This window comes from Zosterops lateralis, assembly GCF_965231275.1.
Source record: "Zosterops lateralis genome assembly, chromosome: 3".
Taxonomy (NCBI): domain Eukaryota; kingdom Metazoa; phylum Chordata; class Aves; order Passeriformes; family Zosteropidae; genus Zosterops; species Zosterops lateralis.
The window spans coordinates 99,706,941-99,729,084 of record NC_139764.1 but is presented as its reverse complement, the minus strand read 5'-3'; the positions used below and the strand labels follow the sequence as shown (position 1 = coordinate 99,729,084).

Below are 22,144 nucleotides of genomic sequence, written 5' to 3'. Positions count from 1 at the left end.
TCCTGGATTGCTTGTAGCCTGCCAAGCTTCTCCTCATGAATATGTAGGAATGGTTAAGCTATTTACTGGATGTTCTTATCATTAACTCCCTTAGACCATGTCATCTTTAATGTCATACTGGATTAACTGTATTTCTGATCCTTTTCTCCCCTGTGTTCAGATTTGAGATCCTCTTTAATGCCTTTCTAGGGATAAAATTCCATGGTATTTGACCCTAAACAGGGATCTCACATTATGAACCTCTACCCCTCTCTGAATATAGGCATCCACAGCTTTTCATACAATTTCATGCTCTTCCCCGGTAGATTTCTTGCTCCAGCCACCTGTTTTGCTTTGTTTTGTTCTTCTAAGTGTGTGTAGGGGCTTGTCATGCTTCAGATTACCTCCAGTATTATGTATTCCATTCACTGATTCCATTATCTTTTGTCCTCATAATAAGAATAGATTTTAAAATGCATTTAGCCATGAATACATTCATAGCATCCTTTTTTTTCAAAATTAAAGAGTCTAGGACCTTGTGTGGTTTTAGAACTTGTCAGAGGTCAGAATTTCACTGTTTTCCCTTTTACAGATTCCACAAATGCTGATAAGATACATACTGACAGGCAGTGCCTATCTGCAGAATGCTGAACAGAGCATTGTAGGCATCATTTTAAGAAGTGTAGAACTACCCATGTGGTGAGCACCAAAAAAGCACTTTGAGATGGCCAACAGTTACATGCACATGCGTAAATTTAAATCCATGTTTCGTATGGAATGGATGAGTGGATGTGCCAGGTCTTTGTGTGATCTGCAGTTGTACATGAAGGTTACTGAGTCACATCCCTTGCCATGTTTAGGCTGTTGAACCCTCCAGGTGTGTAGGAGCAGGTTGCACCTGCAGTGCTTTTTGTGCACCACGTACTCCACCTCAGCATTATCAGTGGAGTGTCAGCGGATCCTGGGAGTGCAGCAGGTAGCAAGGAATGATTGAAAATTCCAGATAGGCATCTCTGGTTCTCTTCATTACCAGAGTCTTCCCATAAGCTTGTGAGAGATTATTAGAGGTGTGAAATAAGACTCAGCAAAATACGAAAGATATTTCAGTTGCTACAGCTAAGGGTAGATGGTTAATGGTTTCCTAAGAATAGTGGAAGGGGGATATTAATAGTGACTACAGATTTCAAGAATTACCAAGAAGGCTCTAAACATTTGAATAAAAATACCTTATTTTTACTCTAAATGAATAGCTGAAATTCTATGTTCTGTTATTACATGCATTATCACAACTTCTGTTTGATTCGTTTTAGATGAGAAGATTGTGGAAAAAATCCGAGCTTTACAAATGAAAGCTGAAGACTATGATGTTGTTAAGGTGATTGGAAGAGGGGCTTTTGGAGAAGTGCAGCTGGTAAGAATGTTATTATGTAATGTTTAGACAGATAACAGCTTTAGCCAAAACCTTCCTCAATCTTTATTTATATTTATTTATATTTATATTTAAAATTAATTCTTAAAAAGAATAAGTGTAATTTTCATTGTATTGAGAGATTGTTTCTATGCATAGTAAACAATAAATCTGAGTTTAAAATATGATGAATAGGAAGAGAGGATCTCAGGAATGTTTTCTGTCCTTTGATCAAAATCACAAAGGCAGTTCATGGCAATTCTAAATCTTTTTGGCCACAAGTATCACTGTATAATAATATCTGAAACCTTCTACAAAAGAGCAGGTGAACACTGCAGCAAAAGGTTGTTGTTTTGTTCTTATAGTTGTGATGCTTGCATTGTATTTTAAGTGACATGACTCACAGGATTTTTAAAAGATTCTTTTAACATTGTCCCCTTGACATTGTATGCAATATAATATCTAAAGTATGAATGGAATAACTTCTAAAATTTCTATTGCAGAGAAATTGTTATTAAAAAAAGGTAATCAAACTACAAAAAGTAACTTGGTACTTTAGTCTGAAATCTGTTTTGTAGTCTTATTTTCATTTAATTTTGATTTTTCCAGGACTTCCAAGTCCTACTATTTGATAAGTGGTATAAAAATGTGAATATATGTATAAGATGGATTGGTATGTCAGTTTTGAAATAAGCCTTGGATGTAAGTGCCAGGTAGAATCTAGAATGCAAACATTAGGGACAAGTTACTATGAGCTAACAGATAACTGTGCACCAGCTGATCCATGGTGATTTTCTATGTGAGTATTTTTAGAGGAAGAGGGTTATGAAGCAACTCAATAGAAAGGGGAGAAACTAATTTGCTGCAATTGAAGCTTTTTATCTTGTTACCACCAGATAACAATAACTATCCTTTTGCTTGTTCTTTTTGACTGGAACTGGCATTTTACTGCTCTGTGGAAATTTTGCCCTGGGAAACTGGGAAAATCATATTTTCTTGCAAATCATTTTGGAAAATATAAAGATGTGTTGGAGTTTTGTTGAGGAATGTAAGATCTAAGCTGTGAAGGCCTTATAGGAAGTATACAGTGTATAATGGCAATAAATGTATGATCTGTTTATAAAATTCTTTGTATTTTCCATATTAGTGTGGCTGAAATTTGTTGGAACTGGAAAAAAAACCCCTCTGACTAGCCTAATATTATTTGCATGACTCATGGGTAATTTGCAAATTTAGATGTGATTAGTGTGGGAGATAGCAACATCTAATCAGCAGGTTTTATTCATCTTTGTAATTTTTTAAGACAACTTCATCCAAGTCTAGTAACATGAGATTGTAGCACCCTCTTCCCTATTTCTCTCAGGGTCATTTACACTTGTTTTTTGTCCAGAAGAGTGAATGAACTATGGAGTGGAGTAGTTCCAAAAATCCTCATTTCCTAGCAAGACTTTTAAGAATTATTATGTATATTTATATGATTTTATATCCTTGTAGGCAAGAAATTAAAAACAAAACCAAAACGTTAAGCAGAACCTTCCTTTCTTGTGAAGGGGCTTCTGCAGAGTGTTTGAAAGAAAGCAGTCTACTCCATGTCTTTTTAATGACAGTCACATCAAATGATTTATTTTAAAGTCTTCTGTTAGACATTTGTATCTTTACATTAATCCACATGGAGCAGTGAATAGAGATGCTCCTTTATGCACTGGCTCGTGAAGTTGGTGAAAAATCAATTTGTAAGGAGTAGAGTTTCTTGTCCATTTGTTGAGGGGATAGGAGATGAAAAAGAGCAAGTCTCTATAACAGAAGTCATGTGCCATTTTTAGGTGTCACATTCATATATTTCCTGGAAGCACCCAAGAGAATTATATTTTTGATGTACTTCAAGAATGAAAACACATTGTTTTCATATGTGTATTTCTTAAGAACAGAAAGGTTTTTCTAATTTTTTTTTTAACATTTCATTTCAAATAGAAGGTCCTGATTTGTTCATTAATTCACTATGTCATACACAATCTAAATTTTTAAGAAGAGATGATTTTTTGTAGTGTATACACACTGCAGTTGGGCACTTTGAGAGATCTGAAGAAAAACTTTATTTTTCATTTGCCTGACCTTTAAAACGTAATGACAAAATGCCTAGTAACCTGGTCATACAATGATGGGGTTTGGGTTGCATGGCTGTCATGTGGGTTTTTGTGGGATTTTTTAAATCTTTAATAAGCCCTTCAAAAAAGCAAGAGTCTTTGATATTGGAAAGAAACTTCTGTGTGTTCATGTAGAGCTCTTCTATACTTCATGTCAATTTAAAAGAACACTTTTTCTGGAGAGTAAAAATACAAGTAGAAATCATAATGTTACTGTAATCATCAGCAGTCTTACAGCTGAAAAGTAGTGGGCTAGTAAATACAACTGCAGATCTGAACTAATATTAGCTGGTGATGTGGACACACATACCTCAATTTTTTGCCTCACAAGGTATGGTACAAGTTTAAACTATTGAACTAAGCTCTATCTATTTCTATTCCATTCAAAATGTTAACACCGCTGTTGCAGATGATGGATTTGTGGGAATGAAAATATTTTGCAACACCTTTTTCTGTGACCAGAATAGAAATTTGCTTCAGTGGGGATTAAATACAGAAAGAACCATAAATAAAACATGATTAAATACATGAGTTAAATTAATGAATATTGTGTTATTAGTAGGTGTTATTGTGCCTAAGAATTGTAGAACAAATATTTATTGTATGTTTCTAATGATTATATTAGTATGCTCATTTTTTGGCCTGTAATGTTTGCAGCATAAAATAGTCAGCTATGACCTTTTTCATTTTATTTTCCCTTAGTCTTCTGCTCCAGTATCGCATTTTCTTGCTAAAGAAATGATGTGAAGCAATCAGTTTTCCAGATTCTCTCAAGAAAGTGAAACTCATTCTCTAATGTTGTGTCTTCAGCTAGATTTTTCTTTTAAAGGCTTGAATTTTCCTCTTCTGTTCCCCTCCAAAAAACTTAAGAAATAGTCCAGTTAAAGAGGGATCAGATGCAGATGACACAGTCTGAGCATCCGACTGTGGTGGAGAAACAATTTCCTTATAAATCCAGAAGTATTAAACGCCACACTTGTGCTCTGGTCTCTGGTTTTTGTGGGTCTGTAGGGATGGGGAAAGCGAAGAAAATGATTGCCAGCTTCCAGATCACTTCTTCTCTTACACAATGCCATGAATAAAAGTGACTGGTGTCTAGGGCAGACAGAAAAATTGAATTATGGTGCTTAATAGGTTACTTCTGGTTTATGCAGAAACAGTTATTTATGAAAGCACATCCTGGGTTGTTCTTGTTTCTTTTTACTTGTGGAAAATCATCTTGATTTGAAATTTATCTTTAGTTCCTTCTCCCAGATCTAACCATGAAGGATTGTAATGTTGCAGTGACACAACAGACTGACCTACTCGGGTGCTGGAAGAGAAAACTAAAGCAAAGTTAAGACTTCCTTGTGTTTAGGTGCTACAGGATGGTCTGGGTGACAGTCATTACTGTCTGATTTCTTAGTGTTGCAAACCAGTTGTTATCATGGCCTGTATAAACAGATGCTGGTTTATTTTTTGTTCATTAAGTGCTTTGTTTATTAGGTTCAATTCCCCATTCGCTGCTGATGTACAGTTCTGAAGTAAAGCAGATGAAGCAGTCATGTTTTATTACCTGAAAATTTGTCAGGATGTGAACTTTGATACCCTATCTGTAGTCATTTCTTATGGCTTTATTAAGTATTTTAGGATACCTGTAATTACTTCAAGCCTTAGAGTTCGTTTGAAAACTCCACTCTAGGATTGCCATTTTTTTTCAAAATCATGAAAGAGACAGTACCATTACCAATACTATATACTAAATCTGATAACTTCAAATGGATGTGTTATTTTCTTTGCCTACAGATTGTCTTCCCATGTGAATGCTGGGGAAATTATGGATGCATTTTGTTTATTGAAAGTATTAAATTGTTGAAGCACAATAGAGTGAAATTCTTTTTTCTTAATGCATTTTCATGAGTTAAACGAGGCCATGTTACTCAGTGCTAATGGCATGAAGGGATTTTCCTACCTATTTTGAGAGTTACTCTGGTGAGCTACAATTTAAATTTGGCAGTTCATTTTAACAGTTGGAAGAAATTGAAACATCATGACAGTTTAATACATGAATAATCTGCTCTATGAGCCAATATCTGTATGTACAAATATAGCTCTGAGTAAAGAGCACAGTGACTAGCAGCTCAAAAGGCTGTCTCCAGGGGCCATGGTGCTGATAAAAGGAGGAATGTCAGCGGTAGGTCTGCTCACCTGCAAGGTGTGCCAAGACACACTCAGTCTCTGGGTGTGCCAGTATCCTTGTTATTGCTTTGGTTTTGTACAGAGAAAGAGCCTATCTTGAAATTTTCTCAAATCATTTAGACAATAACCCATTGGCACTGTTTAGAGAGGTATACAGACTGATTTTGGGCCCCCTACTGTCTTTACTTTGCCTCTCCATTCAGACTGTGCTGACTTTGAAGGATTTTTTTCTCCAAGTCATGGGAGACAGTTGTGTTTCTACATGCAGGCAGCTACCCTAACTGCGTGTAGGTAAGAGTACACAGCAACTTTAGGGATTGTAAACTACTGAATACATTGTGGACCTTCAATGTGAAGTTTCACAGAAAATGCATCTTCAATTAAACAATATCTTTTTGAGGTTTCTGGTCTTTGTGTTTCTTCTGGTTTTGGGCAGGATTACAAACGCTCTACTTAGGGGAGTATAGTTTGTGGTCTACCATCTTTGTAAATAATCCCATGTGGGATTGGTAAATGGGAAGAAGTTAGTTTTCAAAATGCTGTTTTAGAACACCTTCACTAACTGACTAATTAATGCCCTAAAATATCCTTATAGAGTTGTTAATGCACATAGATACCATATTTCTGTTCTAGTGTTAGGTTGGAGGTTTTTTGATCTAATTGTAGAGAGGGTTGTTTGTTAGTGTTAAACTATGCAAGATACTAATAATAAAACCTTTGCACCTATATCTTGAAGGCAAAAAGCCCCAATTTCAAGAACAGCAACTCCTTAAATAATCCTCTTTCTGTCCACGTTCTTGCTTTTTCCAGTATTACCCTTTCCACCTGATGCTTCTTCTATTCCTTCAGCAATATTAATTTTTACGGCTCATCAGAAGCAAGACTGATGCTCTCAGATCTATAGTCCTGAGAGCCTCTCTGAAGCTTTGCTCTGCAGATGTCATGGACCTGCATCTACACCTGTTCAGAAAAGCCTACTAAACATTGTTTCAAGTGACATAGTTGAATTCAGATATTGTGCAAAACTAAGAAGTTAGGAGATCTGCTTTATTTACTAGATGTGAGAGGTTTTAGATGCACCAGAAAATCATAACTTCAATTTCTGGTGTATTTCACAATTTTCATGAATCAATTTAACAAAGTAGTCCACTGAATTTTTTATTTTAACAGGAAAAAATACACGGAAACTTAAGGTCCTGATGACTCAAACTTCTTACAGCTGAATACTTCTCACCCTGATTTCCGTAAGAAACAGTCAAGAATGTTAAAAACCTGTTCCTTTAATAGTTTTTTTCATAAAATAGGATGTCTCACGATTAATTCCCTGAGTAATGACTGCAGGGTGCAATTTAAGGATTTGGTTTCTTGTCTGTATTCAGATGAAGTTTTCAAAAATATTTTCGCATTTTGTAATAAGCTTTAATTCCAGTTTTCCAACAAGATTTATTGTATTAATTTTGCACCATTTCAAGTGAATTTAAGAACTTTTTAGGAAAATAAATAGGAGCAATCATGTTTTGGTTAAAATAAAAATTGGCAGAGGCTGAAACAGACTGCTTGCCCAGTTTCTAACATGAATGAATTCAATGGCTAGACAGTGTTCAGAATAAGAAAGCAAAAGCAGAGTTAGACTTTATATATTGTTACAGTGGGGTTTTTTTAGCAGCTGTAAACTTTTCTTTTTAGGTTTGGAGGTTCTCAAATCCTTACTGTGTAGAAAATTGGATGTATGAAGACCTGGAGGCATCACATCCCAGAAAGCAGTTTGCTCATAGCAGAAACATACTCTGCTTGTACTCAGGTTTTTAACAAAGCATTTTAAAAACATTGATTCTCTTCTTTCTCAACCAACAGGTTCGCCATAAAATGACACAGAAGGTTTATGCAATGAAGCTACTTAGTAAATTTGAAATGATCAAGAGATCAGATTCAGCCTTTTTCTGGGAAGAAAGAGATATCATGGCCTTCGCCAACAGCCCGTGGGTGGTTCAGGTAAGGAAGATGTGTAAAAGTTAAATAATAACAACAGCAGCAATAGTAATGATGCTGATGCCATAAATACTTCCCAGTCTTGAGCTGGTTTTGAATTTACATTGAAACTCCAAGCAAGATTTAGGTTCAGATTTTTACTTTTAAAAAAGCCTTTTTAACAGCAATTTCACTAAGTTTTGTATATCTAGCTGTGTTAAAAAGTAGATTAATTTGCATTTTAGTCACTACAAATGCATCATAAAATAGAACTAAATAGATTTTTGAAATGCCTACGTAATTACTTGGAATAAAAGGGAAGTTATCTTTCCAACTGAAAAATTCTGCATAGGAATGTAGAAACAAATGTGATTGGTATTTCCAGTCTTTCCTCATGATACAGTCAGTCGATCACAGGCAATTAGTATTAAGGGTGCTTTAAATAGTCACTCCTTTCAGCTGTAGTTGGATATATGGATGAGTGTGCAGTCCTGGTCTCCTGCAAGACAAGGGGCTGTAGCAGTGGTTTCCTTGAAAGCATCTTCTCGCAGTGGTCAGTTCTGAGCGTCAGCACTCAGCACATTCAAGTAATGGAGAGTCGAGTCTCCATCTGCTCTTGAACACCATCACTCGCAGCTGTCTCGTGACTTGTAAAATGCTGTAATGTGAATTATGCCTTTGGGAACAATCAGTACTGATTATTGCCATTTGTTGTAACTGGTAAATTGCACCAATTAACAAAAGGAGTAGTGAAAGCATGTGCTTGGAGAAATTGTTAGTCCTTAAGTTTTTTAAATAATTAATTTAAATGCTCTCATATGTATTGTCATGCTTCTGTATATTTAATAAGATTGGCTTTAAGCTTTCCATGTATTTTTCATAACACTTTACCTCATATACAAAGATGTTTTGCTCTTTGAGCATGTTCTGTGCTCTTGCCTATATTCAGCAGAAATACTTAAATAGATTTTTTTTTATTTAGTTCTTTGTTCTAGTAACAGTAATTGTCAGGAACTATTTTTCACATGCAGTTGAAAGTAACGAGAAATGCATGACGTGGATTTCAAAGGAAACTGTCACAGGATATAAATGTTTGCATGCATTTGTAAATAGCAAATGAATTAAAGTGTAGTTGCAATTGTGCCTTCTGTGATTAGGTGCGTTAGTGTGATATCTTTAGGTGATGTGGTCCAGTGGGGTAGATTTGAAGAAAATGCAGGTCCTGTTCTGATCTAGAAACTGGGACAGATCACACTGCTTCTCTCTGTCTAGTTTTTAATGTGAAAAACAAGTGAAACAAGAGCCCTTGATAGTTTTAAGTTTTAAAAATGAAATCCTTTGAGGGCAGTAACGAAAGTGCTGTATAAAGACATAGTGCTGTTACTTATTACTGTATTAATATCTCTATCTATGACAAAATAGATTATTTTGAATCTTCATTTGGATTTTAATGATCCAGTGCATTACTGTACTATATATTGCATATATTATCCATTTGTGCAAACAAATACAGTGCAACATATATGTATTAAAATATATATTTCGAATCTAGGTCTTCAGTCACTAGTTATACAAGTAATTTTAATCTAAAGATCAAATCTCCATAATAACATACCTGCCTTTCATGGTTCCTCATCCTCCATGGTCTCCCTGATTCTGACTTTGTCCTTTCCACGCATCCTATTTTTCAATTGTCTTTTAATTTTGTATGTGTAATTTAAAGATGTGAATTATTTTAGTTTTTAAGGTAAGATAAGTATTCCCTGAGAAAAAAAGTGAGACTTTCAGAGACTTTTTCACAACAGTCATTGAACATTGTAATGCTTTTTGCTGGACTGGGTTATTTTCAGACCTGGTTATCACTGAGTGGAATCTCTAAAACTTCAGCAGTCTAGGTCTGAAATACATTTTAAAGAGCTCAAACTTACTTTCACTATCATGCCAGTAGGAAACATACTGCAACTTATACCAGTATTTTATTGTTAAGGACAGTTTCTTTTTTATTGTGTTATAGTTGTCTTCAGGAACATTTTGTTTTTATTTCTTATTTCAATATGTGTTGATTTAGACAGTATCAGCGGTGACTTTGCAAACATCTACAGGGTTAAGGAATTTATAATATAGGAAATTTGGAAACAGTCTAAGATGCTGCTCACTGTTGAACTATTTTCAAATCAGAACATGGTAGTCCCTGTCATAGATTTGATATTTTGCATTTTGACTCAGTGATACTTCTTAATGCCAAGAAACATGGAGATGGATGGATGGATGGATGGATGGATGGATGGATGGATGGATGGATGGCTACAGTATTAAAATAAGCAGGAAATAATTTTTACTTCCTCAAAAATTATAATGAGGGAGTTCTGAAGTTCAGTAAATTTCAAGATACTCTCATAATTAATAGAAAAATGTGTATTTTATGCATATTAAAAATAACCTTGAAAACATTCTCAGGTTTAATGAAACTTCAAGATAAAGGGCTTTATTCTTTTCCCTGGCTGTCTGAAAAGTAACTGCATTTTTTTCCTTTCCTTTTTTGTAATGTTGCAGCTATTTTGTGCCTTTCAAGATGACAAATATTTGTACATGGTAATGGAATACATGCCAGGTGGAGATCTTGTAAACCTTATGAGCAATTACGATGTGCCTGAGAAATGGGCCAAGTTCTACACAGCTGAAGTTGTTCTTGCTCTTGATGCAATTCACTCCATGGGCTTGATACACAGAGATGTGAAGCCTGACAATATGCTTTTAGATAAGCATGGGCATCTGAAGCTGGCAGACTTTGGCACTTGCATGAAAATGGATGAAGTAAGTATGCAACTGAATAATTTACTATCTATTAAACTGTAATTCTAAATTACATTAATCTAAGGTTATTTTCTTATGAAGTGTAATACCCAAAGGAATATTCATCAAATTATCTACTTGGTAGAAATCTGTTTCTTGTTTCCTACTTTTAAATATAAGAGTACTTCAAATAATGTAACCTTTTCTGTTATAAACTGTTCTCTCACACGGAAGAAGGATGTAAACTTACTCTTTGCTATTTTTGAAAGCATGTGCGTTGATGAATTTCTGAGGTACGTTTTTTTTGCCAAATGTTTGAAAAGCTTGCAAGATACTCTTAGTTTTGACATTAATAACCTTGGAACAGTTCATAAGCTGACATTTTTTTGTAAATGAAATTATTTTATAGTCAAGACACAATCCGTGTGGGTTTTTTTCCTGTATCTGATTGTTCTCATAGCATCCTCTAGTGGTCATTCAAATGAGGTCACAGTACGGCAGCAGTAGTATGTGGTATATTGATCAAAATCTGTTCGGTATTTGTCAGGATGCCAACAAGTCAATTAAAATGAGTTAATCGTCCAGATTTAGCCGTGTACAGCCAACTACAGTTTTCTACTGAATTTGTATAAGAATATTTTTAAAAGGATATTTTATATTATTAAAAAACTTGAAAATAAAACTACCTTTTATAGTTTCACACTTAGAGTCTTGCCTGACAGACAATGTTATGCTGTAATTTACAGAATATACTTGTCCTATGAAAAACTATAACTATTCTTCCTATGAAAAACTATAATGGATTATAACATATACAAAAAACTGTATATAAATGTGCATTATGATTTACCGTGTGTTTGAAAGTTTTCTGTAGTAGTGTTGGCAAGGGTGATCCTTTTAATCTTACTTGCTTTTATGTTTTGGGTTTTTTTCTGTATTGTTTCGGCAATGCTGGATATAATTTCTGCTATCTACTTAATTTGCATTTGCATCATTAAGTTAGTATCTCTTCAGAAGTATCCAGAAGGACTGTGTCTGTTTAGGATGGGTTTTTTCACATGATAATATTTTAACTTCATTGCCCAAATGAAGCTCTTTATTGAAGTTCACTCTATTCAGTTTTGTTGATGTTGTAGTTGTAGTCTAAAGGCAGAGATAATATCTACCTCCATTTTGTTGATTTACTTGCCTGTATTTTAGGGGACAGCATTTACAGTAATTGAAAAAATCAAAAGTAGTCTTGGTCTCTTAACTGAAAATAGACTCTGAATTTAAATTCAGTCCTAAAAAAATATTAATAATGGTTTTGAGTCAGTAGATTGTATTGTATTAAGGGAATCTGTTGTTTGTTGGAAGTGACAACAAAAAAGCATCAAAAAAGAGCTCTGCTTACTTTAGACTGGGCATCATCAATGGACCAGTGATCTAGAGAAGTTAATTTTTAAAAAGATTACATTTAAAAGTTTTTTGTGTTTCTCAGACTCAGTGGAATGGCAAAAATTTTTTCTACAGGAAGCTTTAGAAGTTGAGAGGTTCTGGATTGTCTCCAAATCTCATGCTACTTCTTACAAAACATGAACACATCCCAGCTGTGTAAATATAATATTGGTGTTGGCAGACTGATTCATAGAAAATATATGCTTACCCAATACTTACTTATATTTTGCATTTGGATGTCTTTAAGCAGTTGTGAGCATTAGCATCTTCCTTATGCTTTTGAGAGCCCAGGGAAATTTTGCTGCAATTTGTTGAGAGATTTTTCTGATCTTTGCTGTTCAGTGTTTGCTTAAGTCAGCCAGGCCAGGCCAGAACAGACACTTGCAGCAGAGTTTCTCCTTATCATTGTCTGAAAAGAGTTGCTAAGTGTTTTAGTGATCTTTTTCAGCATAAAAGGAACTATTCTGTTTATGTAACTCAGTTGTCGTAATTGGGGGTTTGTGGTTGGGTTTTTCATCACTTGTTTTGGGTTTGTTTTTTTTTTTTTTTTTTTTTAATTAGTCATCTTTTTTAAAATCTTCAACAAAGTGAGTATTTCTGTCTTTGAATAAAGAATGGAGTTAGACTCAAACATTTAGTAGGAATCATGGTTCCCTTTTTTGGTATTTAGGTATGCTACAGTAGGCCAGGGCAGGGTTCACAAGTCTCTGTCTAATCCTCAGATGCTGTGTAAGAAACTAAACAGCATTTGGCTTTGATGGGTATTGTAGGGCTGGGAGCTCCCAGTATGGCCATGCACAGCAATGTCCTGTGCAAACTGAACTTTCAGCAGAACACGGGTTCAGAGAGTATCTGTTGAAAAGATGTGACCAAAAGAAGGGATATTTGCTCTTGGGATTATTGCCTCACCCCAGGCAGTTCAGCTGAAAGAAGCAACGTGGTCTTTGTTTTGGAACTCAGCTTCTTTTCCACTGAAGTTTGTCCAGTGAAGAGGGCTCTGCTGGATTCTTTCTGCCTCAGTGCATTGTCTGCTGTTAACACCTGATGTGTGTGGTCCTTGTGATTCCACACAGACACCTTCCAGCTCTTGTTTACCAGAAGGAACTTCCTCAGGGAGTGAAAGCCTGATTGTCAGCCTGTTCAAGACAGCAAGTCCTTCAGGTTTGATGGAGAAGATCCTCCTGAAGATGAAACCTGAATTGCTTTGTTTTCAACAATATAATAATGCTGAATGATGCTGGGAAACACTACAGGGAGCCACACCTGCAAGTTGTCAGGAGCTGCGAGAACACTACTGGACAGCAACTTTTCTAAAATTGTGTACTGTACATCTCTCACATAGCTGCAGGAGATGAGTTCCAAGGTCCACCTTGATCTTTTGAGGCGGTGAGAAAAGTTTCAGACCTGAGACTCCCAACAGGAAGCTTTAGATGGTAACTGTTACAGTAAGTGGGCTACTCAGGCATAAATGGAGGCCAGGCATAAATAGAGGCTTAGTGTTTGAAACACAGGAGTAACACATTGCCCAGAGGAAACAGCACCATTTAAGTCTCTTCAGAATGTAGAGACTGCCAAGGTGCTCTGTACTGAACAGAGAGCATGTCCCTCTTTACTCAGCTTTTATGCCGGAGATCACAGTCTGACTGTGGTAGTAAAGGTACCCAGTACTTAAAAATATATATAGAAAAACACCCAAGTTCTTTGAAAGCAGTGTATAAATGGGCAGAACAGAAACCTGAGAATGTTATATTCAGGTAATAATGGACCAACCTCCCCAGGGACATGGTGGAATTCCCATTTTGTGATGCAGTACAACAGGGTGCTAGATAATCTTGTATCAGCTCCTTTTGTGACGGGTTGAGGCAGATGATCTTTCAGGTCCCTTCCAAGCCAGGCTGTTCTGTGATCTGCAAATGCATTTCTGCATTAGTTCCTGAGACAGAAGGCTGAGAGTTTTATGGGGAATAAGTACAACCAGCTCCATGTGCCTCAGAGAGCTATGGTCCATTGAACCTGGTGTTAGCATACAAGGGCTTCTTTTATTGTAGAATTTATTTTTTTTTACTGTTCAATTCTTTGGCACCTTGTCTGAAAACTTAAAGTGTATTGTATGGAATTCTTTAGCGTCTGTGACATTGTTGAAAAGACTTTCCTTGTTGCTGCATACCAGCTATCAGACTTGTGTAGGTCTGGCTGGCTTTTGGCACAGCCTTTGCTTTGTTTGTTTAGGACTTCAGAAAATATCAACATGTGTAACATATTAGAAAGAATTCTTGCTTTGGTGTATTAATTATAGAGGGAGGGGAAATAAGGTGTTATTAAGTGCTTAGGTGTCAAGGTGGAGAGGTTGTGACTGAAACTGCAGACTTCAGAGAACTCTTTCAGAATTGTTTTGGTGACTTTGTTTTTAAAGAATCTCCTTACCCAGGGAGAGATTCAGGTGGCTTCAACCGGATTTGACTGAGCAAAAGTTCAGACTTTCCCTTGTTGTAATTTTGTGTTTGTATAAGGAAGAGATAGATACACACCAGTGTTGGAGCCTCATTAAGTTGCCGCAGTCCTACTGGATGAGCAGAATCACATAACCCTAGAGCAATTCCTCCTGTGCTCAAAGCAAAGAGAGGCTTAGGCTTCAGAGAAGATATGCAGGTTAGTGCACAGGGTGCTGTGACAAGCAAGATATTTGAGTAGTGGTTCCTTCCCATGTGCTAGATCCATTTTCAAAGGCTCTCAACTCTAGATTTCTGGAGTCTTTGAGCTTTAGTTTATTTTGCAGTGTTAAAATGTGTTTGTCTGTATTTTTCTTTGTCCAATGAATGCAATAGGTTTTCTGGAAAGAACTAACTTCATTTCCTTATCCCAGTATGAGTAAGTTATGTGCTGTCTCATCCAGTATAGAATGCAAAAGTTTATCTGCTCTTCCTTCTGGAACTGAGAAGTTAAAATTTCTTTAGGTTTCAGTTTTAGCATGGAGTCATAAAAGATAGGCATTTTCCAGGAGGACATTTGAAGTACTCCATAGGTCCCTACAGTATTTAGTCATCCCTTCAGTTCTTGCCTGCTGATTCGTGACTTTCTGGATTCTGTTTTAGTACAGAAATAAAAGCTTTTCACAGTTCATATTGTGTATGAAAAAGAATATTGTAATGTGGTGTCTAAATTTTGTGTATCAGTACAATTCCCAAAATGAAATGTTTCTCTTATTTTCTTTAAATATGTATTTTGTACTATGCTGATGGCAAAATACATGAAAACCTTTGTAAAACGATTTAGATAAAACATCGGATTGGAAAATAGAATAAAAGATGAGTGTATTTTTGGTACTTCTCTAACTTCATCCAGAATTTCATTTCCTTCATCCATCTGGTCTGTCAGGAGTGAATTCAGTGAACTTCATTAAAAGAAACAAGACTTATAACTCTGAATCAGAATGATGGCAGAGCTGATTGATGCTTCTGTGTCACTTAATCCCTACATTTTTAGTTTCTCGGTATGAAGCAGAGGATGAGGAATAATTTAATCGATACAACTGTGGTAATATGTTAAATTTTTTTTTTTAAATAAAGAAATGTCCTGGTTTAGGAATTGGTTAAAGAGGTGCTCAGAACCCTCTTGAACTGAGCTGTTTGTGTTGTTACTGTTGCACAGACAGGAATGGTGCGCTGCGACACAGCCGTGGGGACTCCCGACTACATCTCGCCCGAAGTGCTGAAATCCCAGGGGGGCGATGGTTATTATGGACGGGAATGTGACTGGTGGTCTGTAGGGGTTTTCCTTTTTGAGATGTTAGTTGGTAAGTAATGATTTCTTCTGCTAATGAGATTGTCACTGAGTCTTCCTTGTGCCTTTAGCTGCACTTTGCTGTGTGAAGGCTCCTTTTACCTCACTAACAGCCCCTGACTTTTGGCTGATGCCTCATTGCTGTTCCCTTTGCTCTCTGTCACTCTCACTCTGCGACAGCTGTTTGTGTGCTTGCTCAGTGATTAGTTCCCTGACTCAGTTCAGCTTAAAACTAATTCTTAGAATACTTTTAACTGGGGTCAGCTACCTCACCGCATTTGTGCCACCTCAGGAAGGATTGAGTTTGCAGGGACACAAGAGATGAGACAGGAATGGCAAGGGCGGGACCATCTTTTTTTTTTTTTTCTCCTCCTTTTCCACAGCTCATCAATGTCTTCTGTTAGGTCAAAGTGTGGAAGTATAGCTCGATTCTTTCTTTTGTGCTTGAGTCAGGATTTTCTAGTAAAATACACTGGACTGCTATGGCAACGAAGATAGAATGTAATCTGTTAAGGAGATGAGTCATCTGCATCTTAAAATATAGTGAGGATCAGTATGATAGCCTGGTAGCAAAATACTGATTATGGAAGGATTGAATTGAACATACAATTATTAAAAGTCCAAATCAGCATTTTCTGGGAATATGCAGATTTGATGTTTCAGGTATCCTGAGCCAGGAAAGACACTTTCACATATGATGTGATTACTATTTCCAACTCTTTCAGAATTACAACATTTTGACTTTAAGAATGTGTGGTTTATAGTTAATAGCCTCTCATGGACAATTTTAGCAGAAACTAAAATTATTCAGTTCTTAAAATATTGGGCATAGCTGTCCAGAATGTTTTCTTAGCATTTCAGAGCCTCTTTTTTTTTTTACCTCCTGGTATCTAGGAGGAAAATATTACTTAATTTCTCTATATCCCACATATTGGTAGAAGGTATCTATTTTTGTCTGTGCTTATGTATCAGATTCTGGCTACGGTCTTCTAAAACTTTGCACTTCAAAGAAAACACAGACACTGTTTTGTTATTCTGGTTTTAATAAAGCTGCAGAACTCATGAAAATGGTAATTTTATAATGAAAAATGAGAATTTTATTGTGTGCTTAACTAAACCATAAAATGTTGGTCACAGGATGAATCCTAAGGTTAGTTCAGTGACTTGAGATAGTTTTGAGGGGTGGCCAAAATCAGCTGTTTCCAAGACAGAAAACAATTGAGAAGCGGAAGGTTGGGAAAGACGGAGGCAGCAGCAAATATCACTGATTGCCACCTGCAATGCACTGGTATGGCAACCTGGTAAATTTACTAGAAGCTAAGTTCCAGCTGGTGTGTACTAATTATTTTGCTGTAAAATGGCAGAAAGAGACAAAAGTTAGGATTGTCCTTTTGAAAGCAGGATGGTTGTTGTCCATTGATCTGTTTGTACACTTTTTCATGTTCATGGCTTTTGAAATGCTCAGTTCCTTGTTGGAAGGCTGCAGCCTGCAATGCCAGATGATTCCCGCCTGCACACAGCACACCAGAACAGAGAAAAGAGCCTAGCTCACATGTGTGATTGTTCACCGTCTCTCTTAAACCTGTGGATTAGTTGGGAGAAAGGATTCCTGTAAAAGTTGCAGCTTCTTGATTACAGACCCAAACCATTTGTATGTTGAGAATGTTGCCAGTTAATTTGATTGTCAGTTGTCTTTATCACAGCCTATTCTTTTACTTGCCCCAGTTTTACCTTTCTTAAGTGTAATTCCTTGGCAAATATCTTTTAACTACAGCCTAGGCTGGAAACCTGTGGGTGAGAAAAGTCTATTATTTTAAAAGCCACATGCCATGTTAATATGGGCACTCAAGCTGATGTAATTTGTCAGTCAACAAGATTTATTAATATGGGTTTAACAGTGTGGTAACACACTGGGAAGGCTCCTGCTCAGAGCTGACATGCCTTAGGGAGGATAGATGTGTACCTCTGAAATGGTCTTCAGAGAGCTTTGGTGGATTCCTTCCAACAAATGTGCATTAGCAAGTCTTTAATGAGTTTTGGTCCATTTTACCCTTGGAATTTTTAAAGATTGATTCATATGGGTGTCAGCCATTATGTAAGTTAGAAAAGATATTGAGAGTCTTAAGACAAAACAAAAGATTCACCAGGCAAAATTTTGGTACTTATAGACAGGATGGAAAATGGAAAATATTTTGTAACACAGACATTTTAGGGAAGGAATATTTTTAGTAGTATACGTTATTTGTACACTGCATGTCAGAGTTTTTCTTTTTCTTAATAAAAGACTCTTCTAGGTAAACTGCTTGTAGACTTCTCATCATCTGTTTTGTCTTACTCAACTCACATAACTTAAACATGATGCAAAATCACAGCCAATTTACTGTTTTATTTTCAGGCGATACTCCTTTTTATGCAGACTCACTAGTAGGAACATACAGTAAAATTATGGATCACAAGAACTCATTGCATTTCCCCGATGATGTGGAAATCTCTAAGCATGCAAAGAACCTTATCTGTGCCTTTTTAACTGATAGGTAAGTGCACATATTGTTCTGGCAGTGTTTTTTATTTTGGATGGTATTGGCTGTATTTATTTTGGATGGTACATTGTAAAAATTAATTTCTTTTACTTCTTGTGATCTCTGTTCAAATCTCTTCTGTCAAACCTCCTGTTCTCTAGTTTTTCTTTTGAGGTGTTTTTTTTCTAGGTATTGTATTTTATTTCTATGAGCAGTTCTGACAGCTCTTGTTAACAACACAGTTTGTGCTGTACAAATCCTTCCAATTGCAGTAACAAACCTGTAAGGCTGAAAGTAATTTGTAACCTCCAAGGCAGGGACAAAATCGTTTTGCTTAATGTCTATGTGGGCGTTACTTAAAAAAAGTGGAAACAAATACTTTTCTGAAAATAAGCATATATTTACTGAATTTGTTTAAGGTCTCTTAAAGAGTTTGACATTTCTTTTCATTTGCTTTGTTACATTAATTGGTAAATATAGCTAACAAACCTGAAAGGTTATTGTTTTGGCTACAAAAACAAAGTTGTAGAATTTTCTCTTAATAGAACTAAGCCACTTATTGAAATTAAGCTGTGTAAGCTTGTTCTTGATCTGAACACTTATATTTTGTTTAGTTTCAGAAAGCAGAGATAATCTTCAACAGCGTAGGTCCACAGTTAACTCTAGATCCATGTTGCCTTCTTATGCTTTCCTGTGATCACCTTCACTTGGCTGGAGTAGGGTGTTGGGCCGCTATAGAAAGAGGAATTAGGAAAACAAAATGCCTTTTAATGGGTTTTGCATTCGAAGAGAGATTGTTTGCTCTACTGAGCAAGCCTGTGGTTGGTCAGGAAGGATGTGCTTTATTTAACAGCATTTTTCACCCTTAGTGAAGGGCAAAGAGAAAATATGATTAGAATTTAATAGTGTAAATGTAGTAAGGTGGACTTCCACTACGTGTGTCCCTCTTCCTGTTTATATTTAACGCAGGACTCAAGCAATTTATTTGAAACAGATGCTGCGTGATCACTGCTGAAGCACTTAAAGAAGGACTAAACATCGACTCTGTGATTTATTGCTTCTTTTCCATGCATTGTTTTTATGTCCTGTTCTTGTATGTCGTTTCAAGAGAGGCTCCTCTGTTCAAACTAAAAGTTTCTTGTTGCACTTAAGATTTACTTTGCGGCAAATATCAGCAAGAGACGTGTCAGGGTTAGTTGTGGGGCAGAGGATGGAATTCTTAGAATATTTATTTTAGTCCAGCTTTGAATAACTGTTCTGTGCAGCAAGTTAGACCTTCCTTCACTTACGTCTTATGGTCTGTCATGTGGTTTGGCAGACACAAAAGTTCTGCAGTTTTATTTCCCCCAAGGGTGTTGAGTTTTTGTTTGTGTTTTTAGTTTTTTCTTAGTTTTTGCCTCAGTGCTCTCTTTCTTGCTTTACTCCACACGTGGCAGCCTCCAGATTCTGGACATTTTAGCAGTCACAGGGAGAGTGCATGCTAAGAATCAGTAAATTTTATGTAAGAAACTACAGATCAGCGGCTGGTGGTTTTTAAATTTTGGTTTTGTTTGACCATTAGTGCAGTTAACACAGACAATGTTTACTGAAAGTTTCATTGCTGCTTATGAACAAGTCAGAATTTAAATTTAAAAAAACCCCACAGCTATTTTTCCTAATTTGACTCGGGATTAATTGCTGTTTAGGGATGTGCGACTTGGGAGAAATGGGGTAGAAGAAATAAAGCATCACCCTTTCTTCAGAAGTGATCAGTGGAACTGGGACAACATTCGAGAGAGTAAGTAAATGAGGTTAAAAGTTCTATTTTATTCAGCGTTTGCAGTTGTAGAAATGAAAAAAAAAATTATTAAGTACTTCCTATCTATCAAGAATCTTGCTCAAACACTCATATTTATCACTTGTGTTATAAAACCTCATATGAGGAAGGGTTAATAAAGACGCATTTTTCCTACTGGAATTATCTCACCTTTATAATGTCTTTTAATGTAGACATTTCCATTTTAAACAATGGAATTGGATGTTTCAGAATCTGAACTAAAAAGAATACATTAGGTTCTGTTTCTCAGGGATTTTTGTTCTTTTGAGATGGATTTTTTATTTTCTTTCATTTTTCTTTTAATCTTCTGGTAGTTAAGACAGTAGTTTGACAGTGGTACTTGTTTTACTGCTTTTTGTAAGTGTTTGAGAACCTGATAGCTTTAGGTAAAAAAGCAAAGTATGTCAGTTCTCATAAGCTTGTCATAACCTCTAAAGGTATTTACTAAGAATTTTTAAAATGATGATTTTATTGAGAGTTTTATTCTCAAGTGTGATTACCTGACCAAATATGTCTTGCATACTAGATAGTCTTTGCATTAGGCAATGCATGCAAAAATAGATTGCTCTAGAAAAAATTGTTCGCAGTATTATTTCAAGATCTTTTGTCTGATTAATGCATATTTAACTCCAAGTTACTTAAGGACAATGTATAATACAGTCTTTTAACACTAGAGTGATACCAGTATATAATGAGTGACTGAATCTTGGAGTGAAATGCATTTTTTCCCCTTTTTATAGCTGCTGCTCCTGTTGTTCCTGAGCTTAGCAGTGATATAGATAGCAGTAATTTTGATGACATTGAGGACGACAAGGGAGACGTGGAAACCTTTCCAATCCCCAAAGCCTTCGTGGGAAACCAGCTGCCTTTCATAGGATTTACCTACTACAGAGACAATTTGTATGTGATACTTTAATATGCATTTTTAAGAACATACCTGTACATTACTCTTACATTCTTTCCTTTTTTTTCCCACTCTAAATACATAACTTATTGCTGGCATTATATTAATTTATGTCCAATATGTGAAGATACAAAATGCAAAGTTTGATTAAAATAATTTGTTACTCTTTCAATTATTTCGATAATTCTGATTAAATAGTGTATTTTTATATGCACAAAATTATACAATTTCTTAAAAAATCAATTTGGGTTAAAATTCTGATATATTTGTAAATTTTTTCTAAAATGGCTTTTTATTAGCTATTTTAGAGGAAAGCTTACACAGCATAATAACTTTCATCTTGAATAATCAAGAAATAATTGTATTAATTAAAAAATTACAAGCTGCTGTAGTTTTGAAAACATTCTGTTAAGGAAAGATTCAAATCAGAAAGATGCACGAACACCAAAATAAAACAAGAGCAGCTTAGGACAAATTGAGACTTGAGAGAATTGATTAAAATGGCAAGGTTGCCAGAGTTGTTGAAAACTTGAGTAAGACTGGAGGGATTTGTTTTTGTTTTTGACAGGTTGCTAAGTGACTCCTCTCAGTCTTGCAGAGAAAATGAATCTGTGCAATCTAGTAAAAATGAGGTTAGTGCCTTTTCTCCTTAGTATTAATGGGAGGATTAAGTAATTTTGTTAAGTCTGTTAAGAAAAGACAAAGTCTAAAGTAAGTGTTTAAGCAGTTTTGTGGGGGGCTTTTTGTCTTTTAATGATCCTCAATAAAAATGATATTTTCTATTTACAGGACAGCAACGAGGTAAGTATAGTATCTGAATTATGAAAGGAATAAAAAAATTCCTACATAATTTTATGTGGATGTGAAGTATCTTAAATGTTTATTCACCAAATCGTTAGCAGTAAACCAGTTGTATTTTGAAACAGTTGTACTCAAGTGTTAAGGTGCTATAGTATAAAGATAAATGAATTCAGATTTTTCTCAACTTCTTTTTGCTTCCAGAATTTTTTTGGAAAGCCAATGTGTGAGGCTCTGTTTCCTACAGACAGCATTACTCCTGTGAAAGTCCCACACTTGCATTAATGATTCATGACTGATTTATTCAGAGTTTGAAAAAGTAAATTGTCACCTGCAGGGATGAAGGAATGTTTAAATCATACTCCAGTTGGGGCATATGGAGCATGTTTATCCAGCTTTTGAAGATTGACAAATAAATTT

At 35.7% G+C, this 22,144-nt stretch overlaps 1 protein-coding gene across 3 annotated transcripts in view; it reads left to right on the top strand.

Moving 5' to 3' along the window:
* Positions 1 to 22,144, top strand: part of ROCK2 (Rho associated coiled-coil containing protein kinase 2) — a 103,840-nt gene that overhangs the window by 45,881 nt on the left and 35,815 nt on the right. For all 3 annotated transcript variants that reach the window (XM_083857387.1, XM_083857386.1, XM_083857385.1), the window contains exons 3-10: positions 1,290 to 1,390; positions 7,564 to 7,701; positions 10,231 to 10,491; positions 15,556 to 15,700; positions 18,083 to 18,221; positions 19,892 to 19,983; positions 20,763 to 20,922; positions 21,495 to 21,558. In XM_083857387.1, coding sequence (XP_083713513.1) covers positions 1,290 to 1,390; positions 7,564 to 7,701; positions 10,231 to 10,491; positions 15,556 to 15,700; positions 18,083 to 18,221; positions 19,892 to 19,983; positions 20,763 to 20,922; positions 21,495 to 21,558 — 1,100 coding nt within the window. The remainder of the gene's footprint in view (positions 1 to 1,289; positions 1,391 to 7,563; positions 7,702 to 10,230; positions 10,492 to 15,555; positions 15,701 to 18,082; positions 18,222 to 19,891; positions 19,984 to 20,762; positions 20,923 to 21,494; positions 21,559 to 22,144) is intronic.